The sequence below is a fragment of the Sinocyclocheilus rhinocerous genome, unplaced genomic scaffold, assembly GCF_001515625.1.
Source record: "Sinocyclocheilus rhinocerous isolate Xijiao unplaced genomic scaffold, SAMN03320098_v1.1 scaffold594, whole genome shotgun sequence".
NCBI classification, from domain to species: Eukaryota; Metazoa; Chordata; class Actinopteri; order Cypriniformes; family Cyprinidae; genus Sinocyclocheilus; species Sinocyclocheilus rhinocerous.
This window is the reverse complement of record NW_015645059.1, coordinates 1,005,066-1,019,118: the sequence shown is the minus strand read 5'-3', so window position 1 is coordinate 1,019,118 and position 14,053 is coordinate 1,005,066. Positions and strand designations below refer to the sequence as shown.

General features: G+C 41.5%; 1 protein-coding gene across 4 annotated transcripts in view; it reads left to right on the top strand.

The window, feature by feature from the left end:
- The window catches only part of LOC107705239 (zinc finger homeobox protein 4-like), an 81,231-nt gene extending 68,595 nt beyond the window's left edge, over positions 1-12,636 (top strand). For all 4 annotated transcript variants that reach the window (XM_016508442.1, XM_016508444.1, XM_016508441.1 and 1 more), the window contains 5 exons: positions 3,934-4,067; positions 4,533-4,733; positions 5,085-5,202; positions 5,350-10,566; positions 10,931-12,636. In XM_016508442.1, coding sequence (XP_016363928.1) covers positions 3,934-4,067; positions 4,533-4,733; positions 5,085-5,202; positions 5,350-10,566; positions 10,931-12,414 — 7,154 coding nt within the window. In that variant the 3' untranslated portion in view covers positions 12,415-12,636. The remainder of the gene's footprint in view (positions 1-3,933; positions 4,068-4,532; positions 4,734-5,084; positions 5,203-5,349; positions 10,567-10,930) is intronic.
- Positions 12,637-14,053: the final 1,417 nt, after the last annotated feature.

Below are 14,053 nucleotides of genomic sequence, written 5' to 3'. Positions count from 1 at the left end.
TATTACATTATGCGTCTTTTCATGCACACCATACCTAGCTACATAATGTTGGGTTCAATGGAGCAGAGGAAATGCTGAAACAGGACAGAGCCTATTAGTTTAGCCAGCCGTTTATCTTTTATCCATATAGCCATGACAGGCTTGTCTGAGGCAGCCTGTACTCAATGCATTTACATGACCTATTACATGCGGCGCCATTTAACGCTGCGGTCAAGATGCAGATCCTACTTAAACTAGCTTTCTTAAACCTTAATGTGAATATATACATGCTAACTTTTGCGATGGTTGGTTTGTTTTGCTTTTTCAAGGCTGCAGTATTTTATTTATTTATTTATTTATTTAGTCATTTAGCAGACGCTTTTATCCAAAGCGACTTACAAATGAGGACAATAAAAGCAGTCAAAACTAACAAAAGAGCAACAATATATAAGTGCAAATGACAAGTCTCGGTTAGACCTGCCAAGAGATCATTGCAATAGTCCAGCCTGGATAGGACAAGAGCTTGAACAAGGAGTTGTGTTGCATGTTCTGAAAGAAAGGGCCTGATCTTCCTAATGTTGTATAAAGCAAATCGGCAGGACCGGGCAGTTTTAGCAATGTGGTCTGAGAAATTCAGCTTATCATCAATCACAACTCCAAGGTTTCTAGCTGTTTTTGAAGGAGTTATGGTTGATGAGCCTAACTGGAATAAATTTCAGTATTTAAATTGAAATTAAAAAAATCAGTATTTAAATTGAAATTAAAAAATATCCGTTCCCAAATGGCTGTTGTTTTCTTTTCTTTTTTTTTTCTAATCCATTACTTTGAGGAGCGGTCAGAATGGGTTGCTCTGTTGAACCCATATGTTAAATGTGTTTTTGGGCCAAAGGAATAAATCCCTAATGTGGGTTTGAATATAAAACACCATACTCCTGCATATTAAAGATTATACTTAGAGATATTCACAATATTCATCTTCACAGGCAGCATCTCTCAAAACAGCCCATTTACTTTGTCGTTTAATCTAGTGTCACTGTGGATTAATTATAATCCAAATTGCATTTTCCATGCAAATGTCTTAATCTGGATCAACTCCAGATTACTTTGTGCTCTGTTTAGATGTAGCATGGAAGCATGTCAGTGTGTTGGCTTTAGGGTAAAGGGATAATTCAACAAACACAAACAAAGATGAAAATTAGCTGTCATTATTGCTAAGAACATTTTCTGCATACCTGCTGTAAATTAGCAGGGAAGTTAAATATTGTTTTCAAATCAGCTCCTTATGAAATTTAAAATAATGCCGCTGAATTAAATAAAATGCAAGACAGATCAAATTCTGCATATTTACCATTAGCATTTGCATGTTTCCAGCTCGGAAATGAACATTTATTCAATTTTTGTCTTTCTAGATATTTGATTAAAATAAATTAAAAGTATTTGCATATTTCATTGAAGCCCTACAGCTATGATTTCTGTTACTGACTTAATTAATTCAGAGAGTCCTGTAGGATTTGCCAAATATGACATCCGTCGGTTTACGCCTCGTCTGAAGTGCGATGGCAAAGCTGATGGACTCAGATGCCTTATTTTTTACTAGAGCACAGAGAAAGCGGGGCTGCTTTGTGCAAGCCGAGAATTTAGAGTGTGGTATTCAAATGTTATCTGCTGAACTGTAGGTCACACTAATGCGTAACCTTAACCTCTTGTCCTTGTAAATCACTAAAGTTCTTGGAGCATCCCAGGGTCCTGCTTTATTTATTGCCTTGTCACCTCAGCCAGACTGGCTGGACTGAAGACCAGTAAATTGAATAGTAAATTTATGATGCCTTTATCAAGCAAGTCCTGTGTAATTGGCGTTTGCAGGGGAAAGAAATTTTGAAATAGAATAGTTTGTCATATACAAGCACAGTACTATTTTGCAGATCTTTCGAAGGGAGGCTGAGCTACTGCTGTTTTTGTGTATATGAAATTTTAGTCGTGTTAGATTGCACTTTGAGACATAAAATGGAGAAAATCGAACATTGAAAATGAACAGGACTAGAAATGGCCTCTCTCTTAGTGAGGAACATTAGATATATAACATTAGCAAGGTTTTTGTTGTTTGGTTGAATTATCAGAGGTGTTTAAAGAAGCCTTGCGTAGGATGCATGATTTTCAAAATCCCTTTGACAGTTGTAAATAAAGATGGGTGGCCAGTCTGCGGCTCTGGTCCCTGTAATGCAAACAGCTTGACTGTCATAAATCACCGTTTGATTTATCTAATCAAGCAAGGTCCTGCTTCTCAAAGACATTTGTCATTCGGATGAGAAGGGGGGCTGTGGTGTCACAATTATTTTCTCTATTGCTTCATTGCACTGTGTGTGTCTGTAGACAAAGAAAAAGGGCACTCTCATTTAGTGTGAGGTACAAAGAGTCTAGCCATTGAGTCCTGACACAATATTACATGAACATAAAGACTATTGTGTGTAGATATTTTACATATATATACAGTACATATATATGCCATCTTTAGAATTTTTTAATAGTTAATTTAGTTGACAACTCAACAAAACCTTGTGCACAGCAGAAAATGTGTTCAGTAATATTAAATGCTGCAAAGGCATTTCATACATCTCTGTCCCTATTTCTTTTCTGAGAGTCTAGTGTGTCCATCTGCAATGCACTTTAAATGTTTATGAAAGCAGAGAGTTGATTAAGAAAATAAATCATATAGATGGATCCTCATGTAGAGCAGATTAGCCCCCAGACCATACATTTACATTCAATATGATGGCAATCAATGGAAGGGGCCTCATTGCATTGTGAAATGTATTTGCACCCGGTTGTGCAGGAGTTGCCTCCTCACCCCAGCAGGGATATCAAGGCCAAGAGAGAGAAAAAAGATTACCTAGCTATTTGAGACTGCAGACCATCTCTTGGAAATTTGTATTCTGCCCTTGTGGTTTTTCCCCCTCTTGTGTCACTTTCTTTGGCAGGCTAATATGTAAGGCTCCTGATATGTAAGACCACAATAAAATAAGCAGAATGTCTTGTAATGCCAAGAATTAAAATGCATGAACACACAGCAGATAATGAAATATACTTTAAATGAATACAGAGCAGAAAAGAATACTTTCCTTTTTTTCCAACATCTTTTTCACCATCCATTTTCGATGACTGCTTTGCTAAGCTTTGATTCATAAGAGTAATACACACATTTAGCCTAGAGTGACCAGATTAGAGCGAAGAACAGCGAGCAGGGCGTTCTTTGTGCACTGCATATGCAGCGAGAGGATAAATTGCATTGACTGAGGAGGCTGGGACACTGTCTGTATCTGAGGATTCAGGGGTAATGAAAGATTTATCACTCTGTGCAGCATACTCTAAATACATCTGGGGGCTGATTTGCTGAATTGAACTCAGCTGAAATGGAAATAACATGGCAACCCCCTCTAATACAGAGTGTGAGGCATGGATATTGAAGGGGATGCTGGGAATGGTGATTTGGTCTATATCCCCCAAATGAACTGCATAATGGTACCGTGACCTGCAAAGGAATAACAATGAATTCAAACCTCTATTTATTTGCGAATATCTTCATTCGGTTGCATTTGTGAATATAGATTTTTTTTTTTTTTTTTGCTGGATCCTCTAGTATTCATGCTCCAAATCAATAAACACAATTTGTCTGTGGTGTAATTCAATTTAAATTCTTCTTTAATTTCTGCTTTTTGAAGATTTTTTTTCTTATTAAATATATGATGTCCATTTCATTTGCTACATAATCTCAGTCTCACATAATGTGAGTCACCCCAATAGCCTTTTATCAGATCTACATTCCTAACAATAAGCTTATGTTACCCAAATGTGCAGTCTTATTAAAGTGAGGGTCATTGTACCTCTGTCAGGAGATTTTCAGCATCAGGAGTCCAGAATAAGCTTGTGACAGAAGATATCCTATCTGTTTATTCACAGGAATTAATACACTGGCTAAGGAAACCCTGGGGACTTCTACAGCAGGGAAGCGGTCGCTTCAGCAGGAGAAAGAAAATGACACTCCACCCAAGAGGCCCAAATCAACTGAAGAGAAGATGCTGTCCAATGAGCAGGTTAGTTTAGGTTAGACTTAATAACAAGACTGAGACTTGTGTATAAATTAAATTCTTGGATTAGTTTATATTCATTCACTTTTTAAATTATATAAAAAGCACTGTCTGAGTGGTACAGGACTTACTGAACCATTTCTGAAAGGGCTATATTAAAACAGGCAGTGAGAAGTTTCAGTTTAAACGTACTTCATGTAATGAGGACCAGGCATAGTCTGAAATGGTTAATATCAACATCCTTTGTAATTTTCTGATTAGAAATTCCAGACATTCACGTTAGTTCATTTACTGTTTTAAATTAAGTTACATGAAATGAAAACTAAAGTGAATTGGAGGAAATTCGATTTTATAGACATTTGGAGTCTTGTTTGGAATTTGATTTCCTTAAGGCATCATGTCACTCATGTATAGTCAGTCGAAGCAGTGCTGTAATGCATGGCAATGCTATGATGAATTCTGTCTTTTCAGGTGCAGCAGTGCCCATACTGTAATTACAGTAACAAGGATGCAAACCGTTTACAGCTGCACATCATGTCCCAGCATTCCATGCAGCCGGTCATCAGCTGCCCCTTGTGTCAGGATGTCCTCAGCAACAAGATTCACTTGCAGCTGCATCTCACCCACCTCCATAGCGTGGCTCCAGACTGTGTGGAGAAGTTAATTATGACAGTATGTGCAGCATTCATTTCCTTTAAATACAAAAAAGAAAAAAAAATGCCTAAGCTGTCAGCCTTACTAACTAGATCATACTCTGTCAGGGCTAGCAGGGAATAACTTGAATAAGCATTTCCCAGGCCTAGCGTATTCTCCAAAGAATATGTTATAAACTTGAAAGTACTCCTCCTATAAAATCACAAAAGAGCAGTTTTGAAAAATATCTTTAGAAAGTCCTTATAACTCTACTTGATTTAAAGCTTAACATTTTTGAATAAATCTGTTATTTTGGTAAATATTTGTGTTTATTGTTTATCTTATGTTCATTGGAATCTCTTAAGGGATTGATGTATTTTTTTTCTTCAGGTGGCGGGCCCAGATGTTACAGTGCCCAATTCCTTGCTGTCTACATCATTACAAGACAAAGTCCCATCTTTGATGGATTCTTCAGCTGTTATCCCTGAGGGATCTGGAAAACCCATGGGTAAGCACATTTATGCAGCCACAGTGTCATCTGAAATGTATGAATGGCATTTCAGAGGATTCCTTAGAAAAGTCATAATAATAGTCTTTTATAATTAAATGTTTTTGGAAGACTTCTAAAATCTTTCCTTTCTTTGAATTTCAACAGGAAACAGCTCTAAGGATTTGAAAAACAGCATAGGCCAAGAAAAAATTGAGGTTGAACTTGCCAATGAGGAACTCAAACCACCAAAAGAGGCTGCTGAGGCCCCTGACTGGAAGAAAGCAAGTGGTCAAGACAGGAAGAGCCCAGACTCCCTGCAGGAGCATCTAAGCGATCTGCAGAAGCGGCAGCAGCTCTCAGTCTCTGATCGCCACGTCTACAAATACCGCTGCAACCATTGCAGCCTGGCTTTCAAGACTATGCAGAAGCTTGAGATACATTCCCAGTACCATGCCATCCGTGCAGCCACCATGTGCAGTCTGTGCCAGCGCAGCTTCAGGACATTCCTTGCCCTTCGAAAGCATTTGGAGACTGGTCACCCTGAGCTGACTGAAGCAGAAGTACAGCAACTCTGTGGGAACCTGCCCCTAAATGGAGACATTGCTGAAAGTGAGATGCGGGCTCTGGAAGAGGCACAAGCCTTTGAGCATGAGCTAGACAAAGATGAGGAATTTGACCAAGAAGGGAAGGCCAGTCCAACTGGAAGTGACAGCAGCTCCTTGCTTGATGACATGGGCTCAGAGCCAAAGCGGACCTTGCCTTTTAGGAAAGGTCCAAATTTCACCATGGAAAAGTTTTTAGACCCCTCACGTCCATACAAATGCACAGTATGCAAGGAGTCATTCACCCAAAAGAACATTCTCCTTGTTCACTACAATTCTGTCTCACATTTGCATAAGCTAAAGAAAGTAATCCAAGAGGCCTCAAGCCCAGTTCCCCAGGAGACCAGCAACAATGTTGACAACAAACCATACAAATGCAATATATGTAACGTTGCTTATAGCCAAAGCTCAACCCTGGAGATTCACATGAGGTCTGTACTTCATCAGACAAAAGCACGAACTGCCAAAATGGAGAGTAGTACTAGTACTGGGGGTGGTAGCAGCGGAAGTTCTACATCTAAAAGCCCTGTTCCACTCAATCAGGGAAGTGCAGATTCTGCAAATGCACCAGTACCCTCTAACAAAGAAAACACTGTAGATGCCAAAGAAGTTACCATGAAACAAACTACTGATCACATGCATGTGCAGCCTACCCACCCACCAACCCAGTCACCAGCACAGCTTCAGATGCAACTGCAGCATGAGCTCCAGCAGCAAGCTGCATTCTTTCAGCCACAGTTTCTGAATCCAGCTTTCTTCCCACACTTCCCAATGACACCAGAGGCCCTACTGCAATTCCAGCAGCCCCAGTTCCTCTTCCCATTCTACATCCCTGGTGCTGAATTTAACATCAGCCCTGAGCTTGCATTGCATTCAGCTGCATTTGGGATGCCTGGTATGACTGGATCATTCCTGGAAGATCTGAAGCAGCAGATGCAGCAACAACATCAGCTGGGCCAACAGCAACAGCTTCAACTTTCTCAGCAGCAAGCTCAGCAGCAGGCCTCCCAGTCTCAAATGCAGCAGCAGAAAGCACAGCAGCAGAGTCACAAGCCAAAAACTGAGTCCAACCACATTGCCCTGTCTGAGATTCAAATGTCCAGAGATGCTGAAGAGTACCTAGAAAAGCAGGAGAGCAGAGCAAAGCTGGATATAGCTAATTATATTGACAGTGCAAAAGACACTAAAGATTCAAGAAAGCCAAAATTTTCAGAACCTCTAATTCCTCCACCACGCATCATCTCAGGAGCTAGAGGTAATGCTGCTAAAGCACTACTTGAGAACTTTGGCTTTGAATTGGTTATACAGTACAATGAGAATAGACAGAAAACCCAGAAAAAGAATAGAGAGGAAGAGTTGACTGACAAACTGGAGTGTGGGCTGTGTGGAAAGTTCTTCTCCAACATGCTTATTCTCAAAAGCCATCAGGAACATGTGCATGGGCAGTTCTTTCCATACGTGGAGCTGGAAAAGTTTGCACAGCAGTACAGGGAGGCATATGACAAGTTGTATCCCATAAACCCAGCATCTCCAGAAACACCCCCCCCCCCCCCTCCACCACCCCCTCCTCCTCCTCCTCCTGCCCCAGTGACCGCTCTCCCTGCCACTACGTCTGTAGGAAAATCGCAGACACCATCTCCTGCACCTCTACAAACTCCTCAGCAAGCGCCACCACCACCTCCTCCACCACCCACTGCACCTCCTCAAGTGCAGCTCCCTGTTTCTCTTGACCTGCCAATTTTCCCACCACTGATGATGCAATCAGTGCAGCACCCTGGGCTACCCCCACAGCTTGCGCTGCAGCTTCCAACAATGGACTCTTTATCTTCTGACCTCACACAGTTATGTCAACAACAACTGGGACTGGATCCAAACTTCCTGCGGCAGTCTCAGTTCAAGCGTCCTCGCACCAGAATCACAGATGATCAGCTAAAAATCCTCCGTGCTCATTTTGACATCAATAATTCTCCCAACGAAGAACAGATTCAAGAAATGGCAGATAAATCTGGCCTTCCTCAGAAAGTCATAAAGCACTGGTTCCGCAATACACTCTTCAAAGAACGTCAAAGAAGCAAAGATTCCCCTTACAATTTTAACATTCCACCCATGACCACACTGGAAGATATCAGACTTGAATCCCAAGTGAACATGCTAGAGTACTACAGAACTGATGCTACGACGAACAGAAGGTCATCAAGAACACGTTTCACAGATTATCAACTGCGAGTACTCCAAGATTTCTTTGATACCAATGCTTACCCCAAGGATGATGAAATTGAGCAGCTCTCAACGGTACTCAACCTGCCAACGCGAGTGATTGTGGTGTGGTTCCAAAATGCCCGTCAGAAGGCCCGCAAGAGCTATGAGAACCAAACAGATACGAAAGACAGCGAAAAGAAAGAACTGACAAATGAACGATACATTAGGACCAACAACATGCAGTACCAATGTAAGAAATGCAGTGTCATTTTCCCCCGAATTTTTGACCTCATTACTCACCAGAAGAAGCAATGCTACAAAGATGAGGATGATGAAGCTGGAGATGAAAACCACTCAGAGGAATTCACAGAGAACAATGAGCAAAGTTCAGTAAAGCCAACAGAGTCAACAATAAACTTTGTTGTTACAGCAAGCAGCTCTGGCTCCAGCTCTCCCTTAATGCCATCACCTCGACCTGATGTAGGGAAGTCCTCACCCAAACCTGAGCTCCTCCATGAAAAAACTAAATTGGGAGAGATTGCCTCTTTACAAAGCCCCAAGAACCTAAATGAGTTAAAATCTTCCAAGGTTTCAACTCCACAACCTCCACCACAAAAATTACCTCAACCACAATTGTCAAGACCCCATTCCCAGCCCCAGTCTACGACTGTCCCATCAAGTCCTCTTTCAATTGCACTGTCCTCTCTTAACAATAGCCTACCACCTCAAATGTTACAGTACCACTGTGATCAGTGCAAAATCGCTTTCCCAACAGTAGAGCTGTGGCAGGAGCACCAGCACATGCATTTTCTGGCTGCCCAGAACCAATTCTTACACTCACAGTTTTTAGAAAGGCCACTGGATATGCCCTATATGATCTTTGATCCAAATAACCCTCTTATGACTGGGCAACTCCTGTCTGGAGCCCTATCCCAGATGCCAACTCCAAGCAACTCTGGCCTTGCTGTGAACTCTAACTCTGTGAAACGTAAATTAGATGAAAAAGAGGATGGATCTCATGAAAAAGATGGTGTTAATAGTGCAGAAGATCAGCACAGAGATAAACGTCTTAGGACTACCATTACTCCAGAACAACTTGAGATCCTATATGATAAATATTTGCTCGATTCAAACCCAACAAGAAAGATGTTAGATCATATTGCTCGTGAAGTTGGCCTGAAGAAAAGAGTTGTCCAAGTATGGTTTCAGAACACCCGAGCCAGAGAGAGGAAGGGACAGTTTAGAGCAGTTGGGCCCTCTCAGACTCACAAAAAGTGTCCCTTCTGCAGAGCACTGTTCAAGGCCAAGTCAGCTCTTGATAGCCACATTCGCTCAAGACACTGGCATGAGGCAAAACAGGCAGGCTTTAGTTTGCCCCCAAGTCCAATGATGCCTCAAGATGAAGGAGGTCAAAGTCCCAATAAGTATAATTTTGCTGACTACCTACAAATGACCACAAAGACTGAGATGAATGACAGTGAGCCTCCAACTGCATCTTCCACTCCAGTTAAACCTTCCGAGATGGCACTAAAAAATTTATTGAGCTTACCATCCGTAAAAGCAGAACATAGTTATGAATTTGAGGGGCTTAACTTGAGCTCTGCAGAGGCCTCTTTTGATGCCAACAAAATTGACTTTGATGAGACCTCCTCAATTAACACAGCTGTGAGTGATGTTACAACTGGAGATGAGACCAATAATGAAGTTGAGAATCTCACAGTAAATGGAGGTGAAAAAATGATTGAGAACAGAATGAGCCTAGCACAAATCTCTGACATAAATGAGGATAGATTCCATTTCAACATGGTTAGCCCAGCATTAAGTTTCTCTGGCAAAGACAGTGACTTCTTCAATTCCAGAGATGATGAACTAGATGATTATGCAGACAAGAGCGAGACTTCAAGTTTGGCTGATCCAAGTTCACCCAGTCCATTTGGAGGTACAAATCCCTTCAAGTCTGCAAAAGCTGGTGGAGAGACACCAGGCCACAAACGTTTTAGAACCCAAATGAGCAACCTACAGCTAAAAGTCCTAAAGGCTTGTTTCAGTGACTACCGCACACCTACTATGCAAGAGTGTGAAATGCTGGGCAATGAAATAGGACTCCCAAAACGGGTTGTGCAAGTCTGGTTCCAGAATGCCCGTGCAAAAGAAAAGAAGTTCAAAATAAACATTGGAAAGCCATTTATGATAAGCCAGGGCTCCCCAGATGGGCCGAGGCATGAGTGTATATTATGTGGCGTGAAGTATACAGCCAGACTTTCGATTCGTGATCATATCTTCTCGAAGCAGCACATTGCGAAAGTGCAGGAAATCCTGGGCAACCAGGTTGATCGAGAAAAAGACTATCTTGCACCTACCACTGTCCGCCAGCTTATGGCTCAACAAGAACTTGACCGTTTGAAGAAGGTAACCGATGTACTCAACTTGCCAGCCCAGCACCAATCTGCAGTGGACAATAATGCACTTCATGGCCTTAGCCTGCCAACTGCCTACCCAGGAATATCTGGTCTCCCACCAGTGCTTCTTCCTGGTGTCAATGGGCCATCCTCCCTTCCAGGTTTTCCACCAAATACACCTGGTGAGTTAGTATGACAAACACAGTGCAGTAGCTCAATGAACAGTTAATGCATTAAATGCTACTGCCCCATTTGCTTCCTTTGAAGAACTGTGACATTCACTTATTTCCTAAAGACTTAATGCATGCATTCACTGTAACAATGTGGAATACTTCGAGTTTGACTGTGACCCCTAAAGTTGAGTTGATTTCATGCCTGTGTGCTTATTTTCATTGTTTTATCTTTTTGTTGTATCCTTCTTTTGATATAGTGCTTGTAACAGTTTGGTTCCATACCAGAGGGATAGCCCCAAAATAATGTCTTGCAAAGTTGAGGAGTTATTTTGCGGTCAAATGTTTTAATATTATCTATACCACTGTATTTCAGCTTTAGCGTCTCCTGGTGCTGGCATGCTTGGGTTCCCTACTCCAGCCCCCCCTTCTCCTGCCATGTCTCTCAGCAGTACCCCAACCAAGACTCTTCTTCAGACACCTCCTCCTCCTCCTCCTCAACCCGCCGCACTTCCTCTTCCTCCCACTCCTTTGGCAGCAAATCAGACTGAGCAGCACATAAAAGAATCTGAGAAAGACAAGAAGTTAGAGAAGCCTAAGGTGAAAAAAAGAGAAGCTGACACTGCCCGTCCCGAGACCCCAATTGTGAAGAAAAGGGAAAAGCCCTCGCCGCCACTTTCAATGCTAGGAAAATTGGGAAGTGAGACACAGATGGACCCAGCACAACTGCAAGCCCTTCAGAATGCCATTGCTGGTGACCCAGGCTCCTTCCTAGGGGGACAGTTCTTGCCTTATTTCATCCCTGGCTTTGCATCTTGCTTCTCACCCCAACTTCCTGGCGGAATGCAGGGGGGATACTTCCCTCCTCTGTGTGGAATGGAGAACATGTTCCCCTACGGCCATGCAATGCCGCAGGCTATTGCTGGGCTTTCTCCAACTGCCCTGCTGCAGCAGTACCAACAGTACCAGCAGTCCCTCCAGGATTCCTTACAGAAGCAGCATCAGCAGCAGCAGAAGCAAAGTGAACCGCAGCATAAAACGCCCCCTATGAAGTCAACGAGTGCACAAAGCAACTCTCTCAAATCAAAAGAGGCTATTGAAACTAAGGATGATAAAGGCTCTTCAACAGAAAGCACAAATGAAGAACCCCGAACGAATACCAAAAGTTCAGGCTTTCCAGATGCGTTTATCGTTCCGTCCATCAAACACGAGTTTATATGCAGAAAGTGCCAGATGATTTTTGCTGATGAAGACTCAGCAGCTCGCCACCAGAAGTCCTTCTGTTACTTTGGTCACCCGTTTATAGATCCACAAGAGACAGTGCTTCGCAAGGCCGTGAGCAAGTACAATTGCATAGCCTGCAACATGTCCGTCAGCGGGAACGAAGCACTTGGCCAACACCTTCAGTCGAGCTTGCACAAAGAGAAAACAATCAAACAAGCAATGAGAAATGCCAAAGAGCATGCTAGATTATTACCTCACTCAGTCTGCTCCCCTTGTCCTAACACCACATCTACCTCGCAGTCTGCAGCTTCTTCTAATAACACCTTGCCTCATCTCTCTCACTTGTCCATGAAGTCCTGGCCAAATATTCTTTTCCAGGCTTCAGCCAGGAAAGCTGCGTCCTGCCCATCTGCTTCTCCTCCTCCCCTTTCCTTGCCTTCAACGGTTACCTCAACTTCGTGCAGCACCTCAGGGGTTCAAACCTCACTACCCACCGAAAGTTGTTCAGACGAGTCTGACAGTGAGTTAAGCCAGAAGCTGGATGACTTAGATAACACGTTGGAAGTCAAGGCTAAGGCGGCGTCCGGCCTAGATGGCAATTTCAGTAGTATCAGAATGGATATGTTCAGTGTGTAGGTGTGAAAAACGGATGTGTAGGTGTGAAAAACGGATCCCTTGCTTAAACGAAAAAAGACTTTTAACTGCAGTTCCAAAGTTTCTCTAACCCAAAAAATTACAGTACCAAAAGATTGACTCAGGATTGTTTTTCCCATATTGATATGCTGGCAAGAAAATGATTGATTTTTGTTATGGACAGAACTGTTGCAGATGCTTGACTGAGCTTATATTGTATACAAACATGGAATAGGAAAACTCTCACAAGTTCTTTTGGAGCTTGATTCAAGCCAAAAATTCTCACGATAGCAAATTGCACCTCAGCTGGATTGATTTCCAAATGCTAGCATGTACTGTATGGGATAATGATCCAGAACTTTCAAAGAGAATTTCTCTTCGTTTAGTTAGGTGTAATTCAGTAGCTTTAAATTCTCAGGTCAGAACATAACATTTCTCATTTGTTGAAACAGCAACGAAGCCTGCTTATAAATGGCTTTTACCAAAACATGTCAAGCTTTATTGGAGGCATTTCCTTGATGTGTGTAGTATACCAAGAGACAATATAACTGTTACAGGACAACGCGCATATTCTTTTAGTTTGCTGTACGAGAGAGTATGCTTTTACCACTGAGGGAATTTAGAATGCTGAAGTCGTGTATGCCAGTTTGTATTGCCACAAGCTGTATTTATATACAACACCCTTTTTTCTTGTAGAATATACTAATAATCTGTGCCAACTCTTACCTTCTTTCTTTTACCTCTCATCACACCCTTTTCTGAAGAGGTAATAATTCTAGTTTTGATAGACTCTTGAACATTATGTGAATAGGACATTTTTTCATTTGTGAATAGACTGACTGTTACGGTACTTGCTTGTGTCTGGACTATAGTGCACTTATTTGATTTCAGTTTTTCTTTCTTTCTTTTATTATTATTATTATTTGAGGTAGGCCATGTCTTAATTTAATAGACATCAGTTTTCGGTGTTTGTTTATTCATTTGTTTGAATTATTATTTGTGTGTAGTTCAGCAGCAGATTGGTCCACATTTGTTAGACGTTTCACACCGAACAATCCAGAGACATTTAACAATTGGTGCATCCATGAAAGTAGTACTGTATACTTGAAAAAGTGCAAGTTGGACAAAATGTGTTGAAAAATGGTATGAACATTTGCTTCTTTTAAACAAGAAAGCTGCTTTTTAAAAGGGGGATAAAGCATTTGTTTTATAAAAAAGATTTTTTCCCCCCCCTGTACTTCTGTAGGACTGAACACAGTGTTACCCCTATACACTGCCATATAGTGGATAGGCTGTTTCTTCCATTCTACTCTGGGCACTTCTGTTAATGTCATGAACATAGACCATTTTCCATCATATTTAGTGATACTTGGATTACAAAGTATTATCTTATGACGTTATGCTGCTACTGTGTAATGTTTTTGTTTTGTTTTTTCTAAATTGCTTGCCATACATTTTCAGCTTCCTACTAGACAGAATACTGATTCATCACGAATTACATTGCTTTACTGTTTTTATTTCATTTTCGGCTGTGTAACTTAAAGAATGTGAACGCTGTCAAGGGTGTTTAATTTTTACGAATCACTTTCTGGTTTGATACAGTTGGACAATGTAATTCATTCCAAAGTAACAGAAGGCTTAA